This window comes from Excalfactoria chinensis, chromosome 3, assembly GCF_039878825.1.
Source record: "Excalfactoria chinensis isolate bCotChi1 chromosome 3, bCotChi1.hap2, whole genome shotgun sequence".
Lineage (NCBI taxonomy): Eukaryota > Metazoa > Chordata > Aves > Galliformes > Phasianidae > Excalfactoria > Excalfactoria chinensis.
Genome location: NC_092827.1, coordinates 62,193,054 through 62,204,888, shown reverse-complemented (window position 1 = coordinate 62,204,888; position 11,835 = coordinate 62,193,054). Strand labels below are relative to the sequence as shown.

Below are 11,835 nucleotides of genomic sequence, written 5' to 3'. Positions count from 1 at the left end.
AAAAAAAAGTATCGGCATCCAAAGGTAATTTCTGTTTTACAAAAATCCCTGATAACATAAATATGTATTTGCTGGTGCTTTACATTTGGCTTTAATATTACCTGATTATAGTGTGCATATATATATGTACTTAAGATACTTTGTGTATATTATTATAAGTTTAAAAGGGTAGTAATAATGATAGACAGTTACAATGACTTGATAATACGTATGGTAGAAAGCCTTGTGAGAATGGTGGTGGTTATGCTCTATCATGTAACCGGCTTGCTTTTTTGCAATGCTTATTGCAGAGCAGTAGTGAAATGCAGTATAATAATACACAGATAAATGTTAAAATCAGTAACGTTCACATTCTGGCTGTCGATACATACAGCCTATGGTATGGCTCTTAATAATCCTGGAGATGACTGCTGGTGCATTGTTTTCAGGAAAATCCTGTTTTCAGATTGGTTTTGATTAAGATAATTCATCTTGCTTCGTACCTACTGATAAACTTAGAGAGTTTTGCTGCTCAGCTTTCTAGAGTACAGCTGGCTGATAAGTAAAACTGAAGTTTGCATGGTATTCTTGAGCCCTTTAAAAGGGTACCAAGGGGGAAACTACTGTTCTGTACACCTGTGCATTGCAATGCACTTCGATTCCCTTTGTGGATCTCTCCACGTGGATTTGTTGGCAATTTGCAAGATGAGGTAAGTTATTCTAAACACAGTCATTCAGGCTTCACCCCTTCTGCTGTTTTTTTTTTCTTTAGTCCTGTAAATGTAGGTTAAGATCTCTGAACATAAATGCTTATATAAATAAGACGGAAAGAAAAAACAATAATGGTTTGTGGTAGCAAAGATGTTTTCCCCAGTAATTTGAATTAAACTTATCTAGTGTTAGTCTTCATTTTGCAGAATGCTTCATTACTGAGGGAAAGACTCTTCATTGGCCTTAGGAGAGAAGTAATTTTTCATGTTTTTTTCAACTCCTTTGCACTAACTATTTAATACTGATTATTTTAGCTGATGGAGTTAAGGTGCGTGAAGCGTTCTCACGAGCATTAAGGGCCACGGATGTTGGGAGAAAATGGATATTGGAAAGTGAGATATACAGAGAAGTGAGAAAGAAAACTGAAATGGAACAAAAAGAGTAAGTAGATCAAATAGATGAAAAAGTGTTTGTAAGTGCCTCGTTCCCAGCAGTTGAGGTGGGTAGCTCCTAATGGCATCTAACCTTTGAAGGGGAGTGCCAGGCTGCTTGAAAGCTCTGGTTACAGGCTGCTGCCCTGCCTCCGCAGTACTGACACAGGGGTTTCCAGTGCCTCTGCTGTATGCCCAGGCATAGCAGGATGAAGTGACAGATGAAGTCAGAAGACCTTTGTATTTGCTTCCTGTTTAGAAATCTCCACCTAAGAAACTGACTTGTTTCACACTGTGGTATGCTAAAAATGTTGAAATGTGAAGCATTCTACATACCTGCTCCACCAACCATTGCATTTAAAGTCAAGGGATGGCTATGTTTGATGTGTCTGTTATATTAAAAAACAAAGGAGGATGCCTTTGACTCCTGATGTCAAAGGGAACTGCTGTGGTGCATTCAATGGGCCTGCTATAGAGCCTGCTGCCAAGCCTTGCTCCAGCAGGCTCTCAGAGCTGAGCTGCCTGCTTCAGGCAGCAAGTGCCCACGTCACAGCTCTTCTGCACAGGTAAGACCTGCACACAGCAACATGCAGGCTTCTTTTTAGAGAGTTTTACTTTGTTCACTTACCTCATTGGATGTTTTTACTCCTGGTTCTAGAGCTATCACTGGGAGCATTGTGCCTATTGGTCTCACTAGCATTGCTTAGAAAGATGACCTTTCCTATTTCTGCTTGATTTTAATCTCTGAAATGTCTAGTGGCTGATCTAAGCAACTTTTTCTTCTGTGAATGAATTAAGCATGCTGTATGTAACTTTTTTTCCTATGTACTATTTCAATCAGTCTTAATACATTGCAACTGACCCCCACAAGTGGTGCACCTATCTAGTTAGTCTCTGTGTTACCTGTAGACTTACTTATCTTCCCATGGTCACAGCTACCACTAGGACTGTTTGCTCAACACCTGACCCTAACGGGATGGAATCCTGTTAACTCAGGCTTTAGCAATGAGCTGCTGTTCACTGCTCTGATGTACCACTGCTCTGGTAAGCAAGACAGTGGATCCACCTTCAACCCCTTCTAGCTTGCGCTGCACGGCGTATTAAAGGCGCGTGTCTTTCAAATACAAAAAGCGATTAACAAGCACTTGCAACCAGGCCTATTGACCCTCCCTCAGACACCCGCCCCGCCTCGTCCCGCCGGCACACCCCGCCCCAGCAGTGTGGGCGCAGGCGCGGTGTGCCGTCGGTGCAGTGGCCGCAGCGAGCTGGCCGCCATGTTGTGCCGCTTGGCCTCGGCGGGCAGGTGAGAGCCGTGCCGCGCCGCCGCTGGGAGGGAGGAGAGGTCGGGGCGCCGTGCTCGCCGCCGCCCTGCAGCGTGAGGGGCAGCCGGGCCGTGGGCTTCCGTGTCCGGGCCGCGGGAGGGGGCGGAGGAGGTGTCACCCTTTGCTGTCCCTTCCATTTCATTAAGAGGGGGTGGTGGTCCAGCGATGGCCCTGCGAGGTGCAGCCGAGCCGGGCAGCGCGGCTGGAACTGGCCTCTCTAGGGCTGTGGGATTTCGACCTTTTTTCATATCAAGGTCACCGGTGCATGGGCCCTCGGGGCTGACCTTCCTCCCAGCCCGGAGCGCTTCCTGTCGTTGCGGCGCAATAACGTGGGTTAGGAGGTGGCAGCTCTACATTGAGAAGCCCCGCTGACCTTCACGTGGGCAGCTGGCCGTAGCAGGCCAGTTTTTCACTCTGCTAGAGGCGGTAAAGCGCAAGTACTGCACGAGACTGCTTCCTTCTCTCGTTTCTCATCTAGAAGCAGGGCTGTGCTGGTAGCACCATTGGGGTGCTCGGTCGCAAGGCAGAAGCACACTCTTCCTGACCTACCGTACGACTATGGTGCGCTGGAGCCCCACATCAGTGCAGAGATCATGCAGCTGCACCACAGCAAACACCACGCCACCTACGTGAACAACCTGAATGTTACAGAGGAGAAATACAAGGAGGCACTGGCAAAAGGTGTGTATGTCCGTCAGCAGCAGGTGAGGGGAGCCAGTGTGAGCTGTTGTGGATTTACACAACAGAGTCAGTAGGAAGTTGTCCCTGCTTGAATAAAGAATGTTGATTACCTGTGGAAGTTTAGAGGTTTTCAAGTGGCCTCGTGAGCCTAATAATAACTTGTGCAGTCTGAACAAATGAGGTTTGATGAAGAATCAAGCACACAAGATTGGCTGCTGCGGTAGAGCCAGGAAAGCTGTATTCCAGAGGTTAATTAGTGAGGAAGGAAACCAAAGTATAGGAAGCAGCATATCTACTGCAGATGTGGTTACTGCTTTCAGATGACTAAGGATTCATCCCCCAGCAGGGAAAGAATTTCTGACTAGCAGAAACATGCCATTTTATGGACCCTTGGAAGTATTTAAAGGAAAAACAAAAACCCTGTGTCCTTTGGTAGGCTTTTACTGCTTGCTCTCGGTGATAGTGTGTCTGCAGGTAGAACTTAATAAAGATTTTGAAGGTACTATTCTGCAGCATATTGGTGATGATCACACACATCAAAGCAGACAAATATTTGCTTGCAGCATTTTTGTGTGTGTTTTGGGTTGGCTTCTTAGGTGATGTCCTTGTGTAGAACCTGTAGTGTTTTGAACCTCATTAGTAAGATTAAGGCCAGGTTTTAGGAAAGGGTAAAGTCTGAATGGTCACCTCTTCTTGTCAATATTGTCATTCTCTTTCCACACTAAAAAAACTGAGCCTGGCCCAAACTACTGCACAGCAGTTTGTTTACACAGCAGATCTCATGACTGTTTAATATCTCCTCTGGATAATAGAACTTCGAAGCTGACTTTTTTCAGCAATAGTAAGTAGTTTTCAGATCATCTTTAACATTTTCTTAACCTATCTATAACTGCTCAGATAACTCAGAAGCTGTCTTGAGTCGAGTCTGTTGTCTCCTGTTACCAGGTCTTCTGAAAATGAGTCTGCATGTCTCTGATAAGGTCCTGCCCGGCAACCAATAGCTTTATTCCAGAAAACCTTCAGCATAAGCTGGTTCTGATTACTTCTTCATCAAAATGTTCTGTGTGTTGCTGGTTGAAGGCTATAATCACAGAACTTATTTTCACTGAAAACTTAGAACTGCCAGAATTTTTCTGTACTCTTCTGGCAGTCATTTGACCTGTGGTGCTTTACTTTGCTCTTAGAGTGGAAAGCAATTATTCAGTAGATTGAGAAATTGAGCTTACAGATCTCTTGAGCTGAACCTGTCCAGCGTGGCTGTGTTAAGGAGTGTGGTAAGCTGGAGCCAAGGGTCAGGGGCTTTATATGCAGCTAGATTCCAAGATACTTGGTGGTATCTTAAGAGTGAGTTACCTTTCTCTATCCTCTTTTCCAGTGCCAAGTTCAGCAGGACTGACTTGACAGTGCCACAAATACTGTGCTTTAAGACAGTGATCAGATGCCATCACTGCCACATAGTGGTCTTGGGGAGTAGGTTCCTATGGTGGGATAAACAACAATGAAGACATTACAAATGTCCTGGGTTATTTTTGGACTTGTGGCCTGTAGGATGATGTGGATGAGCTTAGTTTCTTAAAGGCATGTACAATTCAAGGAAAGCTTCCTGAAGATTCTGTTGAACTGGATGTGAGAGGTGTGTCTCATCCTCAGCTTGATACCTAAGTGCAGCAAGTAGTGTCAGTACTAGCTCCACTGCATGCTTTGTGCCAGTCCTGGTCCTTTTGGTTTTGTTGCTTGAGTATGATGCAAATACACTAATTAGATGTTAGTTACTGAGTGGTTTTTAACTTACAGATATTTTTCTGAATGATAAAAATTCGACTCTCTTGCACCTGAAAATGAATTCTTGTTGGAACAAAATTATTCTTAAAGAAAGATAATAGAAAACTGCAGGTTTTTTGTCTCGAGGAAACTTTTAACAATGACAGTGATTGTTTCCATCAAAAATAGAAAGCCAGGGGTTGTGTGATTGAGCACGGCTGTGATTTGTTTTAACAAAGCCTTGAATGCAGTATATTGGGAATCTTGTGAGTCATTCGAACTTAACAGCTTCATCTGGATATTTTATTTCTGTGAGACTTGTGGTTTCTTAAGGATATGAGGAACTGCTGAGAACTTGTAATTCTGTAAACAAAAACAAAACAAAAAAACCTTTCTCAACAGGTGTGCTACTGCTTCGTGCCTGTCCTGAGATGGCTTATTCCTTCCTATAGGAAGATTAATACTACTCATTCCTTGAAGTCAGTGGGGGGGAGCAGCTGCCTGTGCTGATTCCATATTCCATATTGGAGTAGTGGAAAAAGCCTCAAACAATTGCGGTGTTCCAATTCTTTTAAAGACAAAAATAACATTCAGAATTCTTGTGCCAAGGTGGTGTAACACCTGTTGGACACATAAGGCACAAGTGAGTTCTTTAAGGAATATGACATGTTTTGATGGAGGTTCAGGGCCCCTGGTCTTGGGTAGTACGAGGGTTAGGTTGTATGCAGGGCTGTAAGCAAGGGTTAGGGTTACTTCTAAGCTAATTAGATATGCTGTGGATGCATCTTGATGAACCTTGATTTTTTTCTTGAAGTTAAAGTCTACCTGGACTGAGAAATTATGGGGAGTTCACCAGTATTAAATAGTGGTATTTAGGTGCAGAGTTCTGTCATGTCTGTTTACGCTCTTTAAGGCGTTTAAGAAATTAAGAAATTCTTAGTTTGAAAATCAGCAGCTTGGAGGATAAACAGTGTTCTTGTCTAGTAATAGTAATAGTAAACAATTTTCTAGTGCTAGATCCTTATTTCATTCTTGTACTACTATTGGTTTTGTTTAGCTGTAGAATGACAGTAGATACTTTGCTACTGTAGAGGCATGAATTGCCTGACAGGTGCAGTATTGGCACATCACATGCAGTTACATCATAAGAAGAGGTCAAAGATAAAGAAAGCTTTAATGCAGTTTGACAGTGACCGTCTAAAATGTGAGTAAGAGTCACAAATCCTACCTTTTCCATAGACATGTTACAGGCTAGTAAGACTTGGAAGATTTGGGGTATTGGTGGTGACCTAATGACAACTTAATGGCTGCTGTGGTGATATTATTCATCTATTTATGTATCTTCTGCATCCTCAGGTGATGTTACAGCTCAGGTGTCGCTTCAGCCTGCACTGAAATTCAATGGTGGGGGTCATATCAATCATACCATCTTCTGGACAAATCTTTCTCCCAGTGGAGGAGGAGAGCCTAAAGGTTAGTGCTTGTTATGGGTGTTCATTGAGTCAGTCTTAATTGACCAGCAGAACTGATGATCTTTTTTCTCTTTGAAAGGGTTTAAGTCTTTCTTTTCTTTATTTTCTTGAGTTTATTTGCCTTTCTATATGACAACTGCTGTAGTTCTGTGGAATTCAAGGTCTCGTGCATGCAAGTGAAAACTACAAAAAGATAACTGCTGATTATGTTTTTAAAGATGATTATATGTACATTGCAAAATACTTGACTATTGCTGTATATTGCCCTTTTCCTCTTCATAAGATAAAATACACTTATCCAGAACTGTGCTAATTGAGATTGCATTCACTTAGTTCACAGAAAAGAAGGAAATATGCTGCAGACTACCCAGTTTAGTGACTGGACGTATGTTCCATTTTCAGTTAGGGATGGCTTAGCAGTTAAAACTTAAAGGATGAAATCCCATTTGGGAGGATAGAGAAATGGTAATCTACAAGTGATCCTCAGTTAAAGGCAGTGGTCCTATAATACAGATCTCACAAAGGCTGCTGTGATAAACTTGAGCGTTTTCAAATGAGATGTATATCAGATGGTGTTCTTGGGAAAGATCGTAGAATCAGAGAATCATTAAGGTTGAAAAAGACCACTGAGATCATCCAGTCCAACCATCAGCCTAATCACGACATGCCTATTAAACCATATCCCTCAGTACCATACCACATCGCCATGTTTCTTGGTTGCATCTAGGGAAGGTGACTCCACCACTTCCCTGGGCAGCTTGTTCTAGTGCTTGACCGCTCTTTCAGGGAAGAAAGTTTTCCTAATATCCAACCTGAAGAGATGTGTTAAAGCCTTACCTTTGTCTGCAGTTTCTGTGGAGTTACTGTGAAAGGTGGTAAGCTTAAATTTCATCTCTCAGTTGTAGTTGGATGGTTTGAGTCTTCTGTAGGAGGCCTGATGAAGCCTGTCTGAAGATGCACTTCCAGCTGTCACCAAGAAATTTTTAGATCTGAGGGCAGAAGGAATGAAGAATGTAGAATTTTCCAGCATTGCACTGTATGTTCAATTGATAGCACTGTGACTGTCTTTGATAACAGCGTGTTTGAGTACTGTTCTAATTGCTTTCTTGACTGCTGTCTGGAGCAGGTTGGGACAGAATTGTTAATGATGCATCTATTCTGTCTAGACAGTTCCCCGAGAGCCCAAATGCATCTGCATCTCTCTTCTATTTCCAGATGACATCTGGGAATTGAAATATGTTAAATACCTGAAATTCAGTGATGTTTCTGTGCTTTTTTTTTTTTTTAAGGAGAATTGATGGAAGCCATCAAACGGGACTTTGGTTCTTTCGCAAACTTCAAGGAGAAACTAACAGCTGTATCAGTTGGTGTTCAAGGATCAGGCTGGGGGTGGCTTGGCTATAATAAGGAGCAGGGACGTCTACAGATAGCAGCCTGTGCAAATCAAGATCCTTTGCAAGGAACAACAGGTCAGGTTTCTTTCTTCCTCCCTTCACTTTTGGTAGATTTCAGAGGCAAGTGTATGGGGCATAGATGGGACATACTGTGAAAGAACACTGAGTGTTAAATTTAGGTTAGGCTCCTCTGGACTGTTTCTGAGTTACAGGAGTAGCTTGCCTGTTAAGAGTATTGGGAAGATCAAGTGTCTTACCTTTAGATTGTTTTCTCTTATGAGGATCTATTTACGGAACTGATGGTGTAGGCCAGACACCAGGAGAGGGGAAGATGTGTGTAATATCTCTTGTTATGAAACAGACTAAGTTTAAAACAGAAAACTTAGTACGTGCTTCTCTATTATTGATAGATAGTGATGAATGTCAATTAAGTAAGGCTTAGATGGGGACATCGCTTAGGGCTAGGCAGGCAGCTGGGATCACTTCTAAAGGTATGTTTGTTTGCTTAGAGAGACACAGTGGTGATGAAGACAGCTTGGACACGCTCCACAGAGGAAAGAGCTAATGCCCAATGAGAATCCTGCTGGTGATGGCTGTTGTCCAAATCCAGTTACAGATGTCATTAGAACATGTTCTGTGGAATTCATAGAGAATGATAAGGATTATCACATGTTTTCCATGTTTATTTTGGCTATAGTGGTCTGTGCCCTGCTTATCAGTGGGGAAAAAAGAAAAAAAGAACAGTTTTAGTGTTGAGACATAGAGTATAACGGGGATATTTTACCCTCTCGCACACATTGAAAACTGCCTACTAAAAATTCAGCTAGAAGGATGTTTTAGCGCAAAAGCAGTGAAAGCAGTGAAATGGTAACTTACATTTAAAGCATTGGAAGCAAATACTCATGTCAAGAGAGCTCTTTGTGGTGGCTCAGTCCCGGAAAATGCTGATGTTACTTGGTGTGTGGAAGGGTATCCATAGGTGTGTATTCTAATAATTTAGTTTGTACAGTGTGTGTGGAGAGCAGTCAGGTCTGTAAAACATTTTAGTGAGTGCCTGTGTGCAGGAGAGCTCTCTGTTTCTGCAGCTGATGCAATTTGGTAATTGCAAAATAAGACTTTGCAGTGGAGCTTTTCTTCACAGACTTAAAAAAAAATGTTATCCTCCTTTTTTACAGGTCTCATTCCATTGCTGGGAATTGATGTATGGGAACATGCCTATTATCTTCAGTATAAAAATGTTCGACCTGATTATTTGAAAGCTATCTGGAATGTGATCAACTGGGAGAATGTATCTTCGAGATATGCATCTTGCAAAAAGTAGAGTGGAATTCTTGCACAGACTACTAAAACGGCAGCAATTCTACTTTTGTTTCACTCTTGTAGTAATTTCTGTGGCATACAAATGAATTGCTCTAATACAGAAAACACTTAAGCTCATCCCACAAAAGCATTTCATAATCAAACAACATGTCTGCTTGTCTAATCCTATGGAAAGTGTTTGCTTAGGTTTTTGAAGCTTTAAACTGTTGTGCAACAAAGGGAAGAAGACACTTTAAGTAATCTGTTCCATTGCATATAGAAACATAGCTCACTTTGCTGAAGCTTAATGAGGTGATGGATTTCTTTGTTGCACATAAATACCTAAGTGGAAACGCACACTTTGTGTTACTATGAACAAATAAAACTCAAATGAAGACTCTAATGTAACCATCTATTAACAGACTCATCTTTGGTAGCAGCTGGTCTGGTTACTAGACTTGAAAAGGGCTGGGGAAGATGTGTGCTGTTTGCAATTTTCTATATTACAGGCAATGGAACTTTCTTAGAAATCAAGAAAATAGGAAGCAGAAAATAGACATTGTGGTTCCTGCCTGACTTGACAATCTTCAGTCATCCCTACCCTTTCCTGGGTCTCTTGTATGAGATCTTGTATGAGATGTGGTGTAGCAGTATAATAGCTCTTGAAATGCTGTCTTGGGCAAGAGGTTACAGTACTGATCAGGCTAAATTGTTTATATAGGAACTGAATAACAGCATGTGGTATCTGTTCCATACTAGTTGTTTGAATATATCCTGAAACTACTTTTAGCTTTAGAGACTGATTAAAAGCATAGAATCTGCAAGAATAAACTGTCTATCCATAGCAGCGGTCCTGAAGCAGTAGTATCAGGTTAAACTCTTGAGGCAGGAATGAAGTACTGTGTGGTATTACAGAAGAGGTTGGTGTGTTTGGGTTTCTTTGTTAATTCTGTTGCGGATAGTCAGATGGAATGCTGCTGAATATATGTAGCATCTTGTGCATGAATTTTGAGTGTTTCCAGAATACTCCTTTAAATTAAGGATGGATTGTCAGAGAAATAAGAAATGTGTTTGCGTTAGCAGACTGCTAGGCCCCTGTTTTGAAGTATTGTGCAAGATAAAAGTGGAGATGTTAATAAAAATAGAAATGCATTTAATCAGCTCATGCAGGGGGAGAAACTGCTACCACCATAGGAGCAATCTTTAGTCTCTAACCAGAACTCTGAATGTTCATTGTAAATTAAAGTGTGTTACACAGTGTGACTTACCTTGCATTTAAAATGCTTGAGGGGTTTCTGTTCTACTGTGTGATCTTCTCTAGGCCTAATTCTCATCTCAGATACGCAGCTTGGGCTGCTTAAGTCTGAATTGCCTTATGTATTGTTTAAAACATGTATTTGTCACAGCTTCCACAACCTTGGTTTTCTTCTGCTAGTGAGCAGTGGTAAAGTACCTCTACTGGTCATCAGTGTGGCAGCTTTGACTTGCATTAAAAAAAAACAACACAAAGAAAAGAAACAAAAAACCCAACATAACAAACAAAAAAGACAGTCTGTTGAAGGGGTCCATGCTTTTACTGTCCCAGTTCCACTATATGTCTGGAGAGCTGGTCTTTGTCATGAATTACGCATGGCTGTTCTTCCTTAGAACAGTGGTCTCCAATAATAAGTCTAGGACCACACTTGTCCTCTGGTGCAAAACTCCATGCAGAAAGAATTACACTTTTAGGAATCACTTTTATTAAATGAACCTAAATCTTTGCTGTAATTATCTACTGGGATAGAGAGTTATCTCTCTACACTTGCTTAGTGTTTGGACCTGCTGTCTTTTGTGCACTTCAGAATGCTTAAAGTAACTCAAATTGCCATCTGTCCTATACTTTTCCTGATAGATCACTACTGAGGCAAATCCTTTTCAAGAATTTAATGTTAGTTACAGAAATGCCAGATACTGCTGACAGCTTCTAGGGGAGGAAAGAAACAGTATTTACCATAGCTTATAGATTCTGTGTAGTCCTAGGTATTAGTAGCTACCTGTAAATGTAAAGCTTAATTTAAGCAAGTTTATTGCTGAATGTGCTGGTATATAAAACTTAGGCTTATCCAGTTGTGTTTTGGGTTGTTTTTTGTTTTTGTTTTGTTTTTTTGGCTTTTTTTTATGCTGTTGGGTTTGCATCTGGATTAGTATAAGCTGATGGTTAGGTTTCAGTTGTTAGTCTTCAGCTTACTGAGGGTCCTGCAGAGAAGCCGGATTGAGTGAGGTGGGGAGAGAGCAGCAGTGGCGTTTTTCTTGATGAAGAACGGGGAGTTCAGGTGAGAGGAGAATCTTTTATTTCCACGCTTTCCAGAGAAAATACCTTCAAAGAATGGATGAGACGTGTTGTGTTTACCATGGAATCTACTTAAAGTTGAAGGAAACAACAGGTTTGTTTGTTTCTACCGGGACAACATAATGTGGTGAAATACCATATAGCAAAGAGATCCAAGAACCTTCCCCAAGAAGAAGTGAATGCTGAGGTTATGCTTTGTTAACAAGTGCCATAATGCATTGGGTATCAGGTTGGTACTGTGTGCTCCTTAAGAGCAAAGATGGATGTGCCTGCATTCTGATGGTGTAAGAGGGAATGTTTAAGCTTTGCAGGAAGCCTGCATTGTCTTCAGGCCGCAAGGATGCAAACCCATAGAGATCTTCTCAGTTAGGCCCGGCTATTGCTGAAGCTCTGAAGCCCAACACATGCTGGTAAGGCTCAGTTTGTGCTGTGTTCCTGGTTGAGAACAGACTTCTC

At 41.6% G+C, this 11,835-nt stretch overlaps 1 protein-coding gene across 1 annotated transcript; it reads left to right on the top strand.

The window, feature by feature from the left end:
- Window positions 1-2,318: 2,318 nt before the first annotated feature.
- On the top strand, window positions 2,319-11,154 carry SOD2 (superoxide dismutase 2). Its single transcript, XM_072332612.1, has 5 exons — window positions 2,319-2,424; window positions 2,922-3,124; window positions 6,242-6,358; window positions 7,647-7,826; window positions 8,927-11,154. The coding sequence occupies exons 1-5, from the start codon at window positions 2,396-2,398 to the stop codon at window positions 9,070-9,072; spliced, it is 675 nt and encodes a 224-aa protein (XP_072188713.1). The 5' UTR covers window positions 2,319-2,395; the 3' UTR covers window positions 9,073-11,154.
- Window positions 11,155-11,835: the final 681 nt, after the last annotated feature.

What these genes read in the sequence shown, in the direction of transcription:
- SOD2 (XM_072332612.1), top strand. Translation starts at nt 2,396, where the DNA reads ATGTTGTGCCGCTTGGCCTCGGCGGGCAG. An exon ending in CAAGGAGGCACTGGCAAAAG is followed by an intron (nt 3,125 to 6,241) that starts GTGTGTATGTCC and finishes CTGCATCCTCAG; the next exon opens with GTGATGTTACAGCTCAGGTG. An exon ending in TCCTTTGCAAGGAACAACAG is followed by an intron (nt 7,827 to 8,926) that starts GTCAGGTTTCTT and finishes CCTTTTTTACAG; the next exon opens with GTCTCATTCCATTGCTGGGA.